Source organism: Balaenoptera borealis (genome assembly GCF_965194805.1).
Source record: "Balaenoptera borealis genome assembly, chromosome: 1".
NCBI classification, from domain to species: domain Eukaryota; kingdom Metazoa; phylum Chordata; class Mammalia; order Artiodactyla; family Balaenopteridae; genus Balaenoptera; species Balaenoptera borealis.
Window position 1 is genome coordinate 143,868,612 of NC_138860.1, and position 22,480 is coordinate 143,891,091.

The 22,480-nt window shown below is 41.1% G+C and overlaps 1 protein-coding gene across 12 annotated transcripts in view; it reads right to left on the reverse strand.

The window, feature by feature from the left end:
- FGGY (FGGY carbohydrate kinase domain containing) overlaps positions 1-22,480 on the reverse strand; it is a 409,967-nt gene that overhangs the window by 321,835 nt on the left and 65,652 nt on the right. For all 12 annotated transcript variants that reach the window (XM_082357732.1, XM_082357725.1, XM_082357730.1 and 9 more), the window contains one exon: positions 20,398-20,486. In XM_082357732.1, coding sequence (XP_082213858.1) covers positions 20,398-20,486 — 89 coding nt within the window. The remainder of the gene's footprint in view (positions 1-20,397; positions 20,487-22,480) is intronic.

The following is a 22,480-nucleotide window of genomic DNA, read 5'->3' on the forward strand; positions in this document are numbered from 1 at the left end:
AGGTGGGTAGTAAGGGTGAAACTATATTGCTGGGGGTTAAGGAGTGAATGGGTAATTGAATAAATGAAGAAAATGGGCAAGGTTCCTTCATGTGGAGGATCTGACACCAGAAGGAGAGGGAGAAATGGGGCAGTAGTCTGCAGCCCAATTTTACAAAGTGTTTTCACTTACCAAGGCAGGCAACACAAGCTAAAACATCATGGAATATATTATATCTTTACATACTAGTATAAGGATTGTTGTTGCTTCTGAGTGCCAAATATGTATGTATAATGCTGACTCCACCCTACCCATCCAAACTGATTTGGTTCCCAAATGCTTGGCTTCAGCTGAGCCAGTTTTTTTTAACAACTTTCAGAATAAACAGAAAAGCAAAATGTCGAGCCAAGACACTTTCATGTTCAAGTCCATGATTTTGAACATTTGTGAGTTTCTTTACATAGCACCCAGATTTAATACCCATCCATCTACTTCTAGACTGGATAGAAAGTACATGTACACACAGATACCCAGACACCAAATATAGCACCAAATCATACATGTGATTCTGAAGCCCTCAGAAATGCAAGAACCCATCCTTAAGAACTTTCTTTCAATCCCTACAGATATATACATGACATGAGGAACAGAAAAAAGGAAAATTCTATTGCATGGAAAGCTGTAATAGGAGGTGATAATAATATCACAGTGCATCATGTCAAAAGTGCCCAGTAGTTAACAAATACTTTACGTTCGGTATGTAATCCTGACACAGAGTTATTGTTATTCCTATTAGAAATGATAAAACTATGGCTTGGGGAACCTAAGTAGCTAACTAAGAACAAGAACTTTAGAGAGTCAGCTTTGCTACGAATCTAGCTCTGTTACTTTGGGCAAGCTTCTTAGTATCTCTAAACCTTAACTTACTCATCTGTGAAGTGGGTATAATCATACATACCTTGGAAAGTTAAAGTAAGTTTTGAGAGAAAAAGAATGTATATAAAGTACCTAATATAATGCTTGGCATTATAAGTTACATTCAGTAAATGGCAGCTATGTTGATCGTTATCAGTATCGCCCAAGACTATATGACCAGTAAGTGACGGAGGAGGCATTTAAATTCATATCTGACTGATTCTAAAACCAACACAAATGACAGCACTTACTGAGAACTTACCATGTTCCAATATTACTATGTAAAAGCTTTACACGTATTAACACAATCAACGGTCTTGATAAGCCTATGAGAAAGATACTATATTATCCCTACAATATAGATAAAGAAACTGAGATACAAAAATGTCTCATAGCTATTAGAAGCTTGACAGGCTTCCTCAGCCCCCATTTTAGGTAATTCCAATAATATATTATTCCCAACACCACAGTCATTTATCCTTCATGATGATGTGCCTGCATTCTGAAACCACGTACAACATCTCAGATATATTTTGGGAACAGAGGGCGTAAAGAAAGGGACCCTGCTTGAGTTCTTTAAGAAGACAGGAACTATTTAAACATAAAGTAATATTATTTTTACTATTTTGCAGAGACATGAATAAGATGCATCAGGAATTTTGTTATCCTAATTAGCCAATCAGGTTCTAGTTGAATCGAGTCAAACTCCTCTCTGGCTTTTCCTTTTCATTCTGCAGAATTTCAAGACGTCTGGACTGCCTGAAACACACCAAAGAATGGTCCCAGAAACCACATGTGAACTGACCCTCGTGGCCAAAAGCCCCCAAATGGACATAAGTGGAAAGGTCACCATATTCTATTTTCCCATGGCAAATGGCCTTTGGAAACACTTGTGTTTTTTTTATTTCTTTTTATACTTTCACAGTCAAATGATCATGATCAACAAGAATGAGATAAAATTGACTGCAGCTGGAGAAAAATGCTGACGTGAATGGCTAAAAACATCATGCGTAGCTTGTAATAAAAGGGTACAGGACCATAATGTAAGTCGAGGCCCACTCTAAAGTCACATCTCATTAAGACTAGAAGCAGCAGCTGGTTTCTCCCAAAACAAGTCCTGCAGGAACAAAATTAGAAGGGTTCCCATCCTTTAGATGTGCTCTTGAAAATATTAAGTCCTTGATGGGGATGGATTTTTATAGACAGTTGACAGGTCAGACCTGAGTGCATGTTGTCCTAAAGGTCAAGGAATTGGCAAAAAATGGATGTGACTGCTGTCAAACTAGAATGAGCTCCCTTGGAAGTTGGAGGCTTAGATGAACCGATTCCAAAAGTGCTCTCTTTAAACGAAGCAAAGACGAGGGTGAAAAATAAAAACGCTGCCCTGTGTACGCTGAGACGTCTTTTAAGTAACTCAGGGTGTACTACCTTACTCTGCCATGCTGGCATGACCCGCCATTAAAATCTGGGTGAAAAGGAACAATCCCTGAAGTGGGACGGTGTTAGCAAACAGCCACAATGAACACCCCACTCCCTACATCCTGGAAAGCTCCACGAAGAAACCTCCCTCAAAGTCCTCCTGCTTCCAGTTTAATCAGCTCAGTACTCGCCTTGCCCTCTATTTATTTGTGCTCCCCTACTAATCACTCCCCCCAGCTTGTATTTTATTCTATGGATGATTTCAGGCCAAACTTGCTGCTATACCAGCAAATACTTGAGTTGTTGCTGTGGCTGTTACCATTCATGAAGTTTCACTCTGTTGTTATCTGAACCTTCTCTGACTTTCAGTTTAGTAAATCAGACTACTATTCCACCTCATAAATCAGAAACACAAGCCTGTGTCCCTTGTCCCCTCAGCCCCAGTAGCTGTGGAATGGAATACCAGCAGAATTAAGGGACGTTCTTGCAGACTCAAATATCACAGAAATGCGGTAATTTGTCTTTATTAATAGAAGGTCAAATACCATGTACCTCTGACAGTTGCATCAATATTTTTACAGTCCTTAGGTCTTGACTTGCACCAATCGCCTCTCTAACACAAAAAAAAACCTTAAGACTAAATCTTGACGTAGTTAAATCGCTTTTAGATAACTTTTTGAAAACAAGGAGATTTAAAACATAAAATGTCTCACCTGGTGCCTGGTTTTCTCTGGAATTGGACCTCCCAGAATTCCATTCCTAGGAATACCAGTCACTCTCTGGAGTACTTTGGAGTCCTTGCTGCTTTGCAAAACCTACAATCCATTTCTTAGGACACCCTCTGGCAAGGATGCTAGTGACTAGCTCTAGCTCTTACCGCTTCCCTCAACACAGATACAACCAGTAAGGCTTAAACAGTTGGTGGGAAATGTAAATTGGAAATGGAAATGATCTAAGTGTCAATGGATGGAAGGATGAAGATATGGCACAGGTATACAGTGGAATATTATTCAGCCACGAAAAAGAAGGAAATCCTGTCACTTACAACAACACAGACAGAATTTGAGGGAATTGCGTTAAATGAAATAACTCAGACAGAGAAAGACAAATATTGTATGATATCACTTACATGTGCGATCTGGAAAAGTGGAATTCATAGAAACAGGGAGGAGAATGGTGGTTGCCAGGGGCTGGGGGGTGGGGGAAATGGGGAGACGTTGGTGAAAAGATATAAACTTCCAGTTATAAGATGAATAAGTTCTGGGTGTCTAATGTACAGCATGGTGATTATAGCTAATGACACTTTATTATATACTTGAAAGTTGTTAAGAGAATAGATCTTAAATGCTACCATGGTGATCATTTTGAATACATAAGTGTATCAAATCAACACAATGCATACCTTAAACTTACACAATGTCATATGTCAATTGTATCTCAATAAACCTGGGAAAAATTAAAATGTTCTTATTTTCTACCCTGGAAAGGAAAAGAAGGGAAAGGGAAAGGGAAAGAAAAAAAGAAGAAGAAAAAGAAGAAAAGCCAAAAGAAGGAAGTAAAATTCCAGAGAAAATGATTTAGTCTTGGGCCGTGGTTCTCATCAGAAGCTCCTCTAGGATTTGTTAAGACACAGATTAATGGGTCCCACTCCCTGAGTTTCTAATTCAGTAGATGGGGTGAAGCCAGAGAATCTGCATTTCTAATATATTTCCAGGTGATGTTCATGCTGCTGGTCTGGGGATCATGCTTTGAGAACCACTGGTTTACGGTAAATAAACACCTAACAAATGAACTCTGCGCTTTAGAAAAACAGGTCTCTGTGGGATTCCCTTAATAATCGGTTAACAAATAAGTGCCGAGCTAATTAGTACTAATCACAGGCAGTACACCATTGTGGTAAAAAGCCTGCATTCTGGGGCCAGACTGCCTGGGTTCAAATCCCAGCTCTGCTGCCCATCGGCTGTGTGGTCTTGGAGAAGGTCCTTGGCCTCTTTGAGCCTCAGTTTTTTTCTCTGTAAAATATGCATGGTAATTATAGTACATATAAAACAAAGCTGCTGGGAGGACTGAAGGAGCCCGTATGTCTGAAGTGCACACAACAGTGCCAGCATGTGTTAAATACTGTTATTAGCATAAAATACCACTAAAATTATTATTATACTTTTTTCTACTAGAAGAGGTAATAGTTCTTCTAGAACTATTACCCTGTGTCAATCCCAGGGTTAGGTCTTGGGGATAGAGCTGCAGACCAAACATGAAAGCCCCTATACTCACCAAGTTACAGTTTAGAGCAAGGAAGACACAAGTAATTATTTACAGAGCATCATCTGCTTAAATCAGAGGACTGGAAGCAGGGAAACAAGGAAAACGCTACAAAGTCATTTCAAATTGAAGATCAATCAGACATTAAGAACCTTTCTTAAACTGGAGTACAAACCAATGGGAAAACATGATTCTGTGTAATCATACCATACAGCTCTTCTGGAACAAATGATTGTGGCTTTTAAAATATAATGATATGAAAAGAAAAATTCTTTCCAGTCAATCCCCCCAAACTTCTCTGCACCTAATATGCGTCCTATACTCTCCAAATAATTTCAACAAAGGCCAGATCTTAGGGCCAGAGGGAGGTGATCAGTTCATTACAGATCGAACAAGAGGTGGAGACAAGTGCAGTGTGAGAGGAACTAGGGTCTTCATCCTTTCTCCCCTGCTAGAAAGATGGGCCACAGAAAGGGGCACCACTTTGGAGCCATGCAAACCTAGGTTCAGATCCAGCCTGTCTGCTCCTTAGTGGCTGTGTGATCTTGAACGTGTTCCTTGATCTCTCTGAGTCGCAGTTTCCTCATCTGTAAAAATGACATACTGTAATGACACGAAAAGAAACACTTTTTCCAATCCCTCCCAAATTTCTCTGCACCTAATATGCGTCATACACACTACAAAGGTGAATAAACTGTGGTTTCTTCATCCAAAGGGTTCCGAAGCTAGGACAACAAAAACATGTGCCGAGAAATAATTACAGTACAACCAGAGAAGTGCTAGAAAACTAGAGGAACAATGAAGAGGGAGTGTCTAACTGCCCCGGGGAGTCTGCAGGGCTTCACAAACAACAGGACATTTAAGATGGGTTCTGAAGGATGAGCAACCGCTCAGCAAGGAGAAAAGCAGGCAGATGATGTTCTAGAGAGAGGAACAGCATGTGCAAAGAAGACAGGAAGAGGCCCAGGGACTGGGCAAGACGTCTGACAGGGCTGGAATCTTGGTGTGTGATGAAGAGTGGCTGGAGATGAAGACAGCTCCTGTCTCAGCTCTGTGAACATATCACCAGTTTTCCACATAATGAAATTTATTTGAAGCCATTTGGATGATGGTCAAAGATGATAAGGAAATCAATGCATAAAGGGATAGTCTGTGGGCTTTTTAATGTAAGTCTGAAGTTGTCCTTGCACTATCCCCCTCAGAAGGTCAATGTTTTAATGGCAGACACGGGTATTCAGCTCCATCTATGTGGGTCTCATATACCAGTAACAAATAACAATCACAGCACCAGGGGCAGCTGACATCTGTTGAGTCCTAAGCACGCTGTCCTACAAGCTTTATACCCATGAATGCTTACAGTCTCTACAGCAAGCCCACAGGGTACAAAGAGGGAAATGAAGTGCAGAAAAGGTAAGAAGCTTGCTCCAGGTCACACAATGAGTCCCAGGGCTGGCGTGTTACCCCAGAGCCCAAACTCAGTGGCTTCCTTGAGTTTACATTCCTTCCTCCGTGAAGGGTGCTCTCACACCACTTCCAGGGCAAATCCACATCTTGAAGGGCCTGAAGCTTTTATATAGGGGAACTCGTGAAGAAGGGAATACAAAATTATGAATACAAGATCACGTACAGTAATGAATATTTACAATAAGAAAAAAACTAAAACAAATACCTGGAGCCTTGGGAATTTAGGTTCCCTTTTCCTGAGATCAGAAATGCCTACATAGAAATGCTTCCTGATTGCAACCCCCCTCCACCTGGAACATTCTATGACTCCCAACAACTACCTGCACTCACAGGGCCATGTGAGCAAGGGTCCCTGAAGCTGAAGCTTCAGTGCGTTCACTTCCTGGGAAGCCCACCTCCACCACCGCCTGAAAGTCTCTTCAACTTTCCCAAACCCTTCTGACAAAGGTCAGATCTTAGGGCCAGAAGGAGGTGATCAGTTCACTACAGACCAAACAAGGGGAGGAGACAAGTGCAGTGTAAAAGGCACTAGGGTTTCCATCCTTTCTGCCCTGAGAGAAGGACGGGCCATTGCAAGGGGCACTGCTTTGGAGCCATGCAAACCTAGGTTCAGATCCAGCCTCCGCTCCTTAGTAGCTGTGTGATCATGAACATGTTCGTTGACCTCCCTGAGTCTTGGCTTCCTCATCTATAAAAATGATACACTGCAAGAATCAAATAGGATAACTTGCATATTGCCCAGGAATGTCAGCTCCCTTCCTCCAGGTAAGCCTTTCCTGGACTTTCTCCTCCTTTGTGTCCCTTACCCCACCCCAATTTTTGAGGTGGGTAGGTCAGTCCCTTCTCTGTACTCCCAGCATATTCTGTAGAGACCTCCGCTTGAGCACATGATTCTCTTATTAATTCAGCAAGTACTCCCTGGATACAAAGATGAACATGGACATGCTACCACCTTCAAAAAGCTCACGTCTAGTGGAGAACCGCAGGTCAGGGAGCCTTTCCCGGGCTAGGGCCATGCCTCATTCCACTGGAAACCCTTAGACATGGGGCAGGTCGGACCCAACTGAAAATAAGTGAAACCGCCTCCCACCAACCCAACTCTCAGCCAGCGCCTGTGCCAGCCTCACTCGCCTGAGCCCCTCTCTCAGCTCCGCTCTCATCAGGCCCCAGTGACGCTGCTGGTCTGCACATCCATCGCATGGCTAGATCAATGAAGTTTAGTTTGCAGGGCACTGGGCCCACTGTTGGCTCTCACCTCAAGAACAAAGAAGAATACTGGCCCTTCCAAGGCAAAACAAAGGCCAACTTCTCCCCCATGGATCCCTTTTCCTTTATGGGCAACAGTATGCAGACCCCTGGTCCTCCACTGAACTACATTTAAAATAGCTTTTGTGAAGGACAGACACGGCGGCCATTTTCGTGTATGTGCGTGCCCGCAGCAATGAACTGATTGTAATGTGAACAATGCGCACTTCTTCCCACTCCTGACAGAATAGATGACATTGTGTCGTGGGCTGGGGAGGGGGTGGGGGCCCAGCGAAAGCAACCAAGCTGTAAGGTTTATGACACGAAATTCTGATAAAAAGCATTCTGAAGCCTCTTTCCCATCATCAAAAAACCACACTGGGCAAGATCAGAGCTTAACAGCCAACCAAAAAAACACATTCAATTCCTGAGATCATTTTCCTGAAATAGAAAACTACATATGTTTCTCAAATTTCACATCAAGCCACTGCAGAGGCCAGACTGCAGGGCTGAATTGGGCCAAAGTAAGTAAGAGAGAGAGAGAGAGAGAGAGACAGAGAGACAGAGAGACAGAGAGACAGAGAGAGACAGAGAGGGAGAGAGACAGAGAGGGAGAGAGAGGGAGAGAGAGGGGGAGGGAGAGGGAGGGAAGGAGAGAGGAAGAGAGGAGGAGGGGAGGGGGGATGGGCTGGGAAAGGGAGTAAACAGAAGAAAATGAACCCATTCTTCCACATCACCACATTTCTCTAGCACAATCTAAACTTACAAACACCCCCAGTTTCACAGAACTTGTAGTTAGGGTTGCTTATCAGGCAGTCTTTACTTTGTCAAATTAAGACACATTGCCTTGGATTAGCAAGACTCCTTAAATTCAAAATGACTTCATGGTTGGCTCAGAGTTCAGTGTCTCTAGGGCCAGCCGCCAGGAACATATCCACTGCGGGCCTCCCCGCCCCCTCAATACTGACCTGCCTGACTTTTCCATGGAGACCGCAGAGCAAAAGCCCAAGCAGACAGGCTGTCAGTGCTAATTAAAAGTCCAAACACCTCTTTAGAAACTATCTCCAGCTCAATATTTATACAGAATATAAGACTCCTAACAGGCAGAGCTGGAGAACGGAGCAGGAGGTTGAGGGCAGAAATAGGCTTGAATGGCATTTGGAACCCATTAATTTTTAAAAGACAGGCTGCCACTCTATACAGACCCAGAGAGGTTCAAAATGTAACGAAACCAGGAAGATGAATGAGCCGAAGATTGTTTAGAAAGCCTGCAGAGAGCACTCAGCTTTTGAAAAGAATAATATCTGGGCAATAGTGAGAGCTGATTCTTTTTATTGGTGAATGCAGTTTTTGGCACCTTCTCACAATACAGGTTGACAATTTTTCGTATTTAACAAAAGGAAAGGCAATCTTCTAAATGACTTGGGAACAAAGGACTCCCTGCCTGCAATTTCTCAATAACATTTAAGAATTCTCTTCAAAGGCCCTTGACAATAATTTAGAGAGAGGAAGGAAGAAAACAAGAAAAAAAGAAGGTATACTAAAAAATGTTAAACCAACTGGAAGAGGTGAAAAAAAGAAGGAAAGAGTATAGCATTTTGACACTAAATTACATCCCCAAAGGTTGAATTTAATGTTAGACTTTTACAGTACTTTTTCCAAAAAATGAGGTTTAAGAAAGAAGCCAAAGCAAGACTTTGGTCAACACCATTACCTCTCAGACTCAGAGTTTTAGTCCTGGGAGGGGCTAAATGGATCACTAGCTCAATCACCAAATCTTGCAGACAGACTGAGTGCCAGGGGCCCAAGGTTACCTGGCTGGACCACACACATCTCCCAAGCTTCAAACCACGCCACCATGTGTTTCTTAATAATGTGGGTCCTGAGCACCGCCAAGGCCTCACAGCCCTTACAGTATCACGGGTTCCAAGACTGAATACTGATACCTTTAATCAGAGTGAATGAAACTTACAGGTTACCCAGAGTCACACAGGTACAGCATATTCAAAAGGCCCAATAACTAGGTTCACAAGAGTTCACCTACAGTGACAGCCATCCTGGATAGCAAACTAATTTAAGAGGCCCCCAAGACTGAGATGTCCTGTCCATCCCGAGGGAGGCCTTCTCGGGCCAGAGAAAGGACCCCTAAACAATGTATGATGTGGGGATGTTCCCCTTAAAACCTAACTCATACTTCACTTACTAGTTTCACCTTCAGAGTGAGACCCTTCTGGGAGTCTGTCATATCACCTGGAAAATGAGATCTCTATTTTTTAGCACTTTTACAGTTCCAAAACATTTTTGGCAAAGACTATACCATCATACTATTTGTAAATGAGGAACCCCATCCCAAGATTGTTCCACTTTACCATATTAAAGAGCAAACAAAACTAAATTCTAAAAGTGATTCGAGGTCTCAGAGAAAACTGTTAAGTAAAGGAAATGCTACATAGCTGCTCAATTGGAAAATTAGTCATACTGGCCGTTATCTTTCACGCATACAGAACTCATGTCTAGAGGTATGCACATGAGATCTGAAAAAAAAAGACAGAGGCATGGATAAAGAAGATGTGGTATACACACACACACGCGCGCACACACACATACTATACTCAGCCATAAAAAAGAATGAAATAATGCCATTTATAGCAACATGAACACAGAGACTGTCATACTAAGTGAAATAAGCCAGACAAAGACAAATATCCTATGATATCACTTATATGTGGAATTTTTAAAAAAAAAGATCCAAATGAACTTATTTACAAAACAGAAATAGACGCACAGACATGGAAGACAAACTTATGGTTACCAAAGGGGAAAGGGGGAGGGATAAATTAGGAGGCTGGGATTAATATATACACACTACTATATATAAAATAGATAACCAACAAGAACCTACTGTATAGCACAGGGAACTATACTCAATATTTCGTAATAACCTATAAGGGAAAAGAATCTGAAAAAGTATATATATATATATATATATATATATATATATATCTGAATCACTGTGCTGTATACCTGCAACTAACACAACATTGTAAATCAACTATACTTCAATATATATATACACACATATACACATATATCTTTAAAAAAAGACCTAGAACAGTACCTGATACACAGCAGGTATTCAATAAAAACTGGCTGTTATTATTTTTTAAAGAAGTTATGGGAACGGAGCAAATTCAGACTAGTGGTTCTTATTGAAGGGTGCACATCATAATAACCACCCAAGGTCACACATTTTTACCACCTTTGTCCCAAAGGACAAATGTGGGGATGCCTAACCTTTTCCATCGAGATTTGCTTTACTGATGAAAAGTGAAAGAAGAAACCTCAACCTTCCCCAGGGTTTGACTCAACGGAGCAGATAAAGAGGGACAGTCATTGATCCCATAGTTAAGCATTAGTGCAGGGTAGCAGCAGGACTCCCAGTCACTGGGGGTCTGTGCCTCAACTGTAGGCATGGGTGAGAAGCCCTGATATGAACACTCCGTTCCCCTCCTGCCCCGACAGCCCTGGCATATTCCATTCTCTCCTGCCCTCCCTGGACTTTCAGCCTCTGAATCCTGACGGCCTGTGGTCTCCTGCCACCTGCTCATTTCTTCACACCCACAACAGCTCTGAGACCTTTGGAGACACTCTCACACCCCCTGACTCACAGAACCCTTCAGGAAGGCAAGACAAAACCCAATGGGGGAGAGAAGTTGTCCAACAGGTTATTTGGTTTCTAAATGGCCCACTGTCCACACCCCACCTGTAAGCTGTTTAACTGAATTTAGCTTCACCTTAAAATGTAAAACTAAAAAATAAAGACTGAAGGCAAAGATAAGTGAAAGTAGCACTTCCTGTGCACTACTCTGGACTACAGACTGGTTAGAGGTTTCACCCAGGGTGCTCCATTTTCTCCATAAAAGAAAGGCATGTAATTTTTGTCCCCCTTCAACCATAAAAGGAACCTGGGATTGAGAAGGATTAAATGACTTGCCCATGTTCACCCAGCTGATAAATGGCAGAGCAAAACTTTGAGCTAAGGAGTATTTGGCTCCAGCCCTTACATGAATTTGAATAGTTTAAATAAATGTGTACCTACCTACTGCTAGACTAGAGAGAAGAGACCTCTTAGGTGCTCTATTAACATACATGCAAAGAATAAATGAATGAGTGAGTGAAATGAATGAAGGAAGCAAACTGTGAGTTACAGTTGTTTCAAACTATATATCACCACCCCTATGACCTGTCCTGTGCTCACCCGTCTCTCTGTCACTATCATAGAAGGATTATAAATTAGTATCTGGGATATCGGTCAGTGTAACTTACTGAGAAATTACAATTTTGTGATTATCTTTTTATTTGCTCAGTATTAATTCTCGCTTTTTTTCTTTAGTAGTGAGAGAAACTCAATTTTATTCAGGTCACAACGCACCAACTAAAAGCCTATTTTATCCAGGCTCCACTCTAGCTGGGTGTGGCCATAAACCAATGACATGCAAGCAGAAGTATTACGTAGCTCTTCAAAGAAGGTTCTTTAAAGAAGGCTGACTCAGGTGTGTACATCCTTTTTATGCAACTCCCACCTTCCTTCTTCCTGCTATATGAAATGTGGGCTGAAAAACAGAGACTCCATAAGCCATTTTGGACCATGAGGTATCTTTGAGAATGGAAGTCAGGGCTGAAGATAATGAAGTAAAAATGCCAAAACAGTTAGTGTCCTTGATGAGTTTGTGGGACTGTCATAGTAGCCCAAAACTCTATACATCTGTATTTATTTACAGAAGAAAATGAACGCTTGTGTGTTCAAACCACTGTGATTTTTAATTTTCTATTATTTCTATTACTCATCAGTGAAGAGATAAGGATAATTTTTCTTCTGTAGAGAGTGAGAGCACTCTTCTTTCCCCAAAATAAGGGTAAAGGAAATCTAATATTTACAGGCCATTTCTCAGCACTATTAAAGATACCAAAAAATAAGCTGATGCGAGAGGATGACTGAATCATTCTTTCTAGAACCTAGAAGAACGGTTTTATACCATTGTTCTGAGAAATCATCCTTCAACACAACCATAAAACAATGCATATAAAAGAGTTTTAGCATCAATCATATCAGAAATAACTGTTATTTTTTTCCCAGAACTCTTTAATTTTATGACACTACCTTCAGAATCCTTGTCAAGTTTCAACCAAGTTCTGGCCAAAAAATGTTACCTCTAGGATGACCTAAATTCAATCAATTTTACTTTCATTCAATAGATTTCTAACAAAAAATCAAGTCGTTAACCACAGTGAGAATCCACTTTACAGTTATGAGGGTGACTATAATTTAAAAAAAAAACAAAAACAAAAAAACAGGAAAATAAAAACAGGTGAAGCTGTAGAGAAATTAGAATCCTCATACATTGCTGGTGGGAATGTTAAATGATGCAATTGCTATGGAAAAGTTCAGTGGGTGGGTCCTCAGAAAGCTAAACATGGGATTACCATGTGACCCAGCAATTCCACTCCTAGATATATACCCACAAGAATTGAAAGCAGAGACTCAAACAGATACTTATGCATCAATATTCACGGCAGCATTATTCATAATAGCCAAGAGGAAGAAACAACCCAATTATCCATCATGGGTCCACCAACAGATGAATGGAAAAGCAAAATGTAGCATATGCATACAATGGAATATCATTCAGCCATGAAAAAGGAAGGACATTCTTACACGTTACGACATGGATGAATCTTGAAAGCATTATGCTAAGTGAAATAAGCCAGACATATAAGATCCTACTTATATAAGGTATCTAGAATGGGCAAATTCATAGAGACAGAAAGTAGATTAGAGGTTAACAGGGGCAGGGGAAGGCAGGAACAGGGAGTTGTTACTTAACGGTTACAGAGTTTGTGTTTGGGGTAACAAGTTTTGGAAATAGGTAGTGGTAATAGCTGTTCAACACCATGAATGTAATTGATGCCACTGAATTGTACACTTAAAATGGTAAATTTTATGCTATAGATATTTTACTAAAATTCATAAAAATAATGTAATCTATCAAAAGCACTGAACTATATACTTTAGATGAGTGACTTGTATAGTATGTGAATTCTCTGTCAATAAAGCTGTTTTTTTTTTTTTTAAATCAAGTCTTATCTTAGATATGCAACTGAGTGAGGTAATCAGGACGTCAAGTACTAAGGAAGGGATGTGGACTGCGGGCACGCCACCAGAGGCAGATACTATCATGGAAGTCTACCCCTTCTTCCTCCCGTGCTGCTGTCTCAGCCCTGAGGGAGGATGAGCCCGCTCCCTGCCCGCGCTCTCCACCGACAGCAGCACCAGAGGAGGTGCAGCTGAATTTGCACCCCATTCCCTGACTTAACTTTCTCCAAGGGGGTAAGGGAAATCCTTCTGATTGTTGTGACACTGGACTATATTAAGCCATGTTTGAAGGGGTCACTGTGTGAAAGATAAGGTACTAAGTCATTCCTAGAATAACATCGAGCCCACGCCTTCACTCTCCACGCCCAGGTGCAACCAGTGTGCCCTGGCTTTAGCTAAGCACACCTCAGCAGGGTCTGCATTCACGCTGCTGACTCAGTTACTTGACGTGATGACATCTGGTTGGCATATCGGGCCTGCCTTCCTCCATATAAGAACACATACACCTGAACATGTAAGTGCTGGTTTAGTCTCACTTCTGAGCTGCATTATCCACCCAGTATACCAGAAGCTCTATACATTAAAGGTTAATAAGTATTTTCTAAGATAATGAGGTAGGTTTTCATTCTTCATCTAGCTAATATGCTCTGTATGTAGTCTCTATCAGTCAGAACTCCAATGGCAAGGAAAAGTGAGTGGCACTTTGAACAGTTAACAATAGGGCACCTGTTAGGAATTTAAATAATGAGGATTAATGTTAATTGTCCTAAGTGTGATAACAGCACTGTGGTTACACAGGAGAAGGACAGTACTCTTGGGGATCACATTGCAGAATTTATGAGGAAAGAAGGTGGTATCCGCAATTCATTTATAAATGGTTCAGCAAAATAAACACATATATGCATGTCAGAGATAGAACACTTTTGAGCACAACGTAACGAAAACGTTAATTGATGAATTATAGGTCTGGGGTCCCCAACCCCCCGGGGCCACGGACCGCTACTGAGCTCCGCCTCCTGTCAGATCAGCAGGGGCATTAGATTCTCATAGGAGCAAGAATCCTACTGTGAATTGCACATGGGAGGGATCTAGATTGCGCGCTCCTTATGAGAATCTAATGCCTGATGATCTGAGGTGGAGCTGAGGCAGTGATGCTAGCGCTGGGGAGCAGCTGCAAATACAGATTAACATTAGCAGAGAGGTCTGACTGCACAGAGACCATAATAAATCAATTGCTTGCAGACTCATATCAAAACCCCATCAGTGAGTGGCAAGTGAAAACAAGCTCAGGGCTCCCACTGATTCTGCGTTATGGTGAGCTGTATAATTATTTCATTATATATTACAATGTAATAATAATAGAAATAAAGTGCACAATAAATGTAATGCACTTGAATCATCCCAAAACCACCCCCTGCCAACCCCGGTCCATGGAAAAACTGTCTTTCACGAAACAGGTCCCTGATGCCAAAAAGGCTGGAGACCACTGATGTAGGTAAAGATATGGTGTTCCATATACCATTCTCTCAACTTCTCTGTAGCTTTAAATTTTTTTCAAAAATAACACCTTGGGGAAAATAGTAAAACAAACAAACAAAAACATGAATTCTCACCAATATTTAAGAAAACACTGAAAGCCAATATAAATATTAGTAGTTGACATAAATAGGCAATCAATACATGTAATACTAATAGATACAATTATTGACATTAATTGACATAAATTAATAAAACAAGTGGTTGATAAATATAAGAAAAGGTAACTGCATTTAATAATAAAAATGCACATTAAAATAAGAGATCATTTTAAGCCTAAAAACTTGGCAAAACTAACACAGACATTATATAGACATAAGAAAGAATATTATACAGGTTTACAGTGGAGAAACCTGACAAACAATACCTCAGCCAGATAATTAAGATCAACATCAACAGTGATGACATGCTGCTAGTATGTACCCTTGATATGATATGACATGATGAGAATGGTACTCAACAGAAAATGGCAGTGTAGTCTTCCTCCCAAAAACATACTACCCATGTCTCATCATGAGAAAAACGTCAGACAAATTCCATTAGAGGGACATGCTATAATATATATGACCACGCTTCAAAACCGTCAAGGTCATCAGAAACAAAGTTGAGAAACTGTCACAGCCAAGAAGAGACTAAGGAGATATGACTAAATGTATATGGTATCCTGGATAGGATCTTGGCCATTAGGTAAAAACTAAAGAAATATGATTAAGTATGGAATTTAGTTAATAATAATATATCAACATCGGTTCATCAATTGTTGACAAATGTATCACACAAACATAAGATGTTAATAATAGGGAAAACTATGTGTCAAGTAAATGGGAACTCTCGTACTATCTTCACAACTTTTCTGTAAATCTAAAACTAGGTTTAAAATAAAGTCTATTTGAAACTATAACTGAATTTCAAAGGACATACTTTTAGATAATTTACAGAATATCGCCAACCCTTGATAATCTAGGAGAAATTGCTCTCAGACCCCAATGTTAGAGGGAGTTCTTCTCCTGAACAGCAGTTGGGTTCTTATGTGTTCACTCAGTTAATATTGATTATGTTCTCACCTTTTCTTTGGCCACTAGGAAGCTTGGAAACAAATCAATCAGTAATTATGATGAACCATATAGTTTCTATGAAGCTCTTGGCTTTATCTTATTCTATTAATATTTCACTCCATTGTGACTTTTTAATATTTTTATCACTGTTTTTATCTTCTATTGTCAGTCACCTCAAATCTCTTTAGAGGGAGGATTTATATATATGAATATGTTTTTGTCTGATTATACAAAATTTTATTATTCAAATTTCTGACTTCCCACTTCTCATGTTACCAAAATTCTGGACAGTTATCCACTAAAGGCTAGGACATGGCAAATTACTAAAACATTGAGTTTTAGTTCTTGAATTGCAAAATGGTGATACCACCACCTGTTTTAACTGATGGTTGGGAGGACTAATGGGGTTCACATTTGTTAAAAAGTTAGCACAGATATAGAGAATGCACTCAATAAATGATGATGATGATTATATAAATTATTATTTTAAAAAATAGCAATAATTATTTTCATCAATATAATGAAAAGAATGGAGCTGAATTACAAATTAATCATAGGCCAAAGTGGTGATTTTCTCAGTGACCCAGAAAAACAAGAGTAGCTGCCATATTTTAGAAGATAAGAACAATAAATAAAGCGGGGGGGGGGGAGGGGAAAGCAGGAGAAGAGAGAAAAACAGATAAGAGGAGGAGGAGGAAGACTTCTTACACACTGTCACTGCCAAAAACAAGTCTGAAGGCTTAAGACAAGGTGAAATCTGATCACTTTTTTAGCCATGACTCCACTAGAATAATAAAAAGAAAAAAAGAAAGGGAAAAAAAACACCCTCTAGCCTTTTTGGCACCCATTTCCCCAAAGCCTCCCAAAACAATCACAATAAGAGCCAGATAAACACCAAATCTGAACCTCTCCTTGGCCCAGAGGATGCCAAGTTCATGTTCCACTGTCCAGAGTTTTTCTTGGCATTCGTACATTCAAACTCAGACCCTCATCTTCCTTATTCTAGAAGATGGAAAGACAATGGGGATTTTTCATTAAAAGAACTGTGAATTGTTTAAATACTATGTGCTACACATTTTATCCACAGTACCTCTAACCCTGACAGGACGGCCAGATGAGGACCTGAATTTGGGTGGGTGGTGGGGGAGGGGGGAGGGGGGTAATTTACTCCAGCTTCTCACAGACAGTACATAGCAGAGACATTGAACCCAGGTCAGTCTGACTACAAGGATTTCCCTCTTTCCGCTATGCCAGAAACTTAATGCAAAGACTCCCTGCCAAAATTGATAGAGTAAGGAAACTAAATAAAATAGCTAGGGCTTCCCTGGTGGTGCAGTGGTTAAGAATCCACCTGCCAATGCAGGGGACATGGGTTCGAGCCCTGGTCTGGGAAGATCCCACATGCTGCGGAGCAACTAAGCCCGTGCACCACAACTACTGAGTCTGCGCTCTAGAGCCCGCAAGACACAACTACTGAGCCTGAGTGCCACAACTACTGAAGCCTGCACGCCTAGAGCCCGTGCTTTGCAACAAGAGAAGCCACCCAATGAGAAGCCCGCGCACCGCAACGAAGAGTAGCCCCCGCTCGCCGCGACAAGAGAAGAGCCCACGTGCAGCAACAAAGACCCAACGCAGACAAAAATAAATAAATAAATAAATTTATAGAAAAATAAAATAGCTAATTCCTTCAAAAACTTTCTCAGTGCTGTGTTGGAAGTTCTTCTGTCATCTCACTCAGTCAGTCCATACAATAACCCCATGGAGTAAGTATTGTCATTACCCCAATTATATTTATAATTGAGAAAGCTCTGAGATTACTTGTTTCGCCTGATCATGCAGGTTGAAATAGAGACGAAAGAATGAAGAGATTGAGGAAACAACAGAGAAGAAGGATAGATGTAAGAGAGAGGTGTGCCTGGGAGAGGGCAACCATCTTTACAAGAGGAACTTGGTGCCTGGTGCCCAAGGTCCACAGACTCAGCTCTCCAGGAGAGCGAAGCTGGAAGGGAGGCCTCTGAAGGTGCTGGCGAGTATGGGCAAGGGGCGGGGAGGGGACTGCAAATTCATACTAAGGAAAGTAGAATAAGTCATGAGTGTCTCAGCCAATAAAAAATGGCAGGGATGACTGGACAGTCAATAAATCATTTCTGAGCACTAAACTTTTCTGCTTCCTCAGGATTTCAGATTGTCACAGGTGGGCAATGGAAGCCCCCAAGCATGTTCTGATAGGCCAATGAGAAGCTGTCCATCTTTAAATTTACCAAATCCATCCGACCTTTCAAAATACGTCCAGTCCTTCACAGGTATGGACCACCTTACATATTACTTTCACGTATACTCTGTAAGGCAATGTTGTCCCAACTTACCTGACCATATAACCACCTGGGGCACTTGTTAATCACACAAATTCCCAGGTATCTCATGGGGATTCTGGTTCAGTGGGCTTGAAACTGGAAGCCCTGAGGATCTGGGCTTTGAATAAATGATTTGGCTGATTCCTATAATCAGGCTAGTTTGGTATCACGATCCCCATTTTATAGATAAGGAAAGTGAGATTCAAAGAAGGTAGGGCCACTCCCAAGGTCACCAAACTCTTGTGTGGCAGAATTGAGGATAAGTCATGTTGTAACTCCACAGTGGATAAGCAAGGCAATGCATTTAAATCTATCTGAGCCAGAGCTAGCTTCAAAAAGCTGGCTTCTTGGTGTCTTAATACAGCGTTAGACACTTGGAAATGGGGGTGTAGACTATTTAGCACCATCAGAAAAAACCAGGGAGGACATCAATGAGCTGGATTGATCAACACCCAAGGAAAAAGAGAAGGAAACTCAAGGCCCTCCTCCATCCGTAGTTCTGCTTTTGAGTTCTCAAGGCTTGTGTGCCAATGGATTGTTACCGATACCCACACTATTAGCACTGCTTTGACTCCTAGGTCCATTTGGCTAAAATAATCAAAACGTTTCCTTCACTACTGCACAACGATAGGGAAAAAAACTAGAGAAAGGTCCTTCCAGAAATAACTCTGGACAATTAATATCACACCAAAAGAGGAATGTCCAGATGAGATCTTCACCCAAACAACCCCCTCCCCACTGATGATAACAATATAATGGTGACTAACTGCACCTTCCGGGTTAAAGTTCAGACCACTCCTCCAGAGCCCTCTCCCCAGAGAGGGATGAGTACCTGAGGTTTACTGAGGCCCCTCCACCTCATGTGAATATGTGATGTGAATCCCCTCCACCCTAGCATTTCATTAGTGGGAGGGGAGAATAATCAACAAGATGAATGATGTGCTTGTGAAAGACGTCTTCTACTATCTCCTTTCTGGAAGCCCCTGCTGCCAAATGAACTATCACACTCTCATCAACTCTCTACAAGGAAAGTCCCAATCATACTAAACGAGACAGACAGAAAGAACACAGGGAAAATGGTACTCCTATTCCCAGCTTCTCATGAGTTTAAATAAAAGGGAAAATAGGGAGGATTTAGCCTTCTCTCAAAGAGATGACTTTAAGATATACCTAAATATATACATACTCATGCAGGTTTATCAGTCCTCTGGGAAATGTTCCCCTTTCTCATATGCAATTCTAAATCATTTTCAAGATAAGAAGACCCCTCCCTGCCCTACGGCCCCCTCCCCTTGTGCATCCCCTGAAATCTGAGGTCAAGATGACAACAGCTTTGCATGCTTTGAGAGTACATGTCCAATCTGTCCATATATATGCACATCTGCACACACATCCATTGTAGCAGCCACAAGCACACTCCATGAGTATTAAAATTGTCTCTGATGTGCAGCACATAACTTATTTACAACATTTGTAATTTCTTGGGAAATACTGTTGACTTCAACATACATACTTCTACACTCTGGGATGATTCAGGTACGTTGATATAAAAAGCAAAATAGCTTCATTAACACACCCATCTAGTTAAAGTTAAAATCACCTTCCCTTGAAAAACATAACTCTTGCCTTAATTTTAGGGGCCAAAAAATGTTTCTTTTATTCATCATGTAAAAAGTGCCTTTGGAAAAACAGTCACATTTCACAATGGACTATTCACGTCTCCTTTAAATGTGTCCAATTTTAATGAATGGTCTTCACCTTGGATACCCACATTCCAGGCCTCATAGGAACAATGGTGTTTGGGCATGTGCAGTGGAGGTGGAAGATGGATTCAAGATGTTTCAAGTATGCAAAATCGCATGCAGATGTACAAACAGTACATCCAGTCAAAGCGAGTTAAGAAAGCAATATATATATATATATATATATATATATATATATATATACACACACACACACACAGACACCCAAGAATGGATGAACACAAATAAAATCCAACTTGTAATTAACATACCGTGCTGTGACACCTGTTGCCTTCCATGATAAGAAGTCTGGGAGATCAAAGAAGTGTCCCGCCTTATCCCAGCAAGTCTCTCTCAAGTTCTGCCAAATGAAATACATATTAGAATCAATTATGGGCTATTTCTTCTCCCCCTCTCCTCTTTCAATAATGTTTCAAAATTTTCAAAACAAAAGCATAGCCAACAATGCCCAATAAAACATCTGTTCAGGGGCTGGGAATGGTGAGTGATATAAAAGCAGTACTATACAGGAAAGAAAAATTGGCAATTATTGATCCTTCCAAAAATGACTATAATTTCCCTTTTATTCCTCTTTGCCAACCTGGAGCAGGAGGAAGTACATTCTGCAAGGGTATGCAATCCATCTTCCCAGTGAAGGGCAAGAGGATACACTTCAAGACATATAAAAAGATTTCAAAGCTGAACAGCTGTGAACTGGGGAGAAAAACCACACTAAGAAATTACCCGATGAAATGCAATGTCCTGCCATGAAAAAGTCTCCCCAGGCTAACTGGTTCCAAAGGCAACAGGAATGATAGTCCCTGCCCACAAAGAACTTCCAATCTAAACCAGAGAGAACGGTACGGAATCAAGCTATTCTTATAACTTTTTAAACATTTGTTGCTTCCAATTTCTTCCACATTGCCAATGTGGTCAGATTTTTTTTCCTGCCACAGGGCTTTTTCCTTCCTCTGCCACCTCTGTCCAGAACACTCCTTCCTCACCCACCACCCTGTTGCTCTGCCCACTTTGGTTAACCCAACCCATCCTTCCCTGGGGAGGTCTTTCAGGATCTCCTCCTCAGGTGAGGTCTGGCTGTCATATAACCCATATCACCCCGAAAGTATCTGTATAATGTCCTTCTCTTCTGCTAGATTGTAAGCTCAGTGAGGTCAAGGACCTTGTCAGTTTTATGCACCATAATATCCCACAACTGTCTTTTCTCCTCCCCAGCACAGGACTGGACCCTTAGTTGTGAGGTAGAAATCACATGACTCCAGTCCCCCTGACACATTTAACTGGACTAGAGGTGGACATGTGACCTAACTGGGCCAATCAGATTCCTTCTCCCAGGAATTTAGAATCAGGATCCAAATGGAGTCATTTAACTTCTGCCTTTGAGTGGAACTGGAGGTGAGATAAACTTGGAAACTGTGAAGTGGCCATTTTTTTGCCAAGGACCTGGAGAAGTAGGACTTCATAAAGAGAAGATCAATACAGACAGAAGCAGCAGCAAGAAAGGTTTCCTACCACCCAGGCAACTCTCCATGTCCTGGTTTCAATTATTCCCTCCCCAAGAGGCTACAACAAAAAGGAATGTATCCTAAGTACATGGGTATCTTTGGGAACCTAAAGGCAACAAGACAGAAGATCCAAAAGAGACATATTCTAGTATCTGCTAGCAGGTGACACACAGCAGACATTCGATAAATATGCGTTGAACAACTAGACAAACTGCTCAGCTTCACCTTCCAATCTCTCTCAGGTGAGAGGCGCTTCAGAGTTTACAAAGGGTTTCCACATGTGTTACCTCCTTAGAACAACACAAAAGTCCTGAGTGCTGTTCTGTCTATTTTATAGACATACAACTAGTCTTTATCTATATTTGCCCTCAAATTCTATGAGTTCTTCCTATTTTCTCTTCCCCTATCACCGCTCTCTGGACACAGACATCCACGCACAGCAGAGAAACTGAGTATTAACCCAGGAACAGGGTCCCATTAAAACAATAATAACATCAAAAGGGCTCAGATGTAAAAGGCAGTGTTAAGCCCATCTTCTGTTGTTGTTGTTGGTTGTTTGTTTTAAATTCCTAAGCATTTGGGTGAGCGCTTACATCTAGAAAGGGCTAAACTTTCCTTTGAACACCCATACGTCTTAATGTTAAACAAAACAACACTTAAAGTTGACTAAATATGCCAAACGTAGCTCTGAACTAGCAGTATCTTTATATGCTAATAGATCAGTCAGAAAATGGTAGCCTTTGAAACTATGAGTCAAGCTACTAGTATGTCTTCCGGGTAGTCCCCCAAATCTCTTTCCATGTGCTCCGTGGTTTCGGTGATCAGTTCTCAG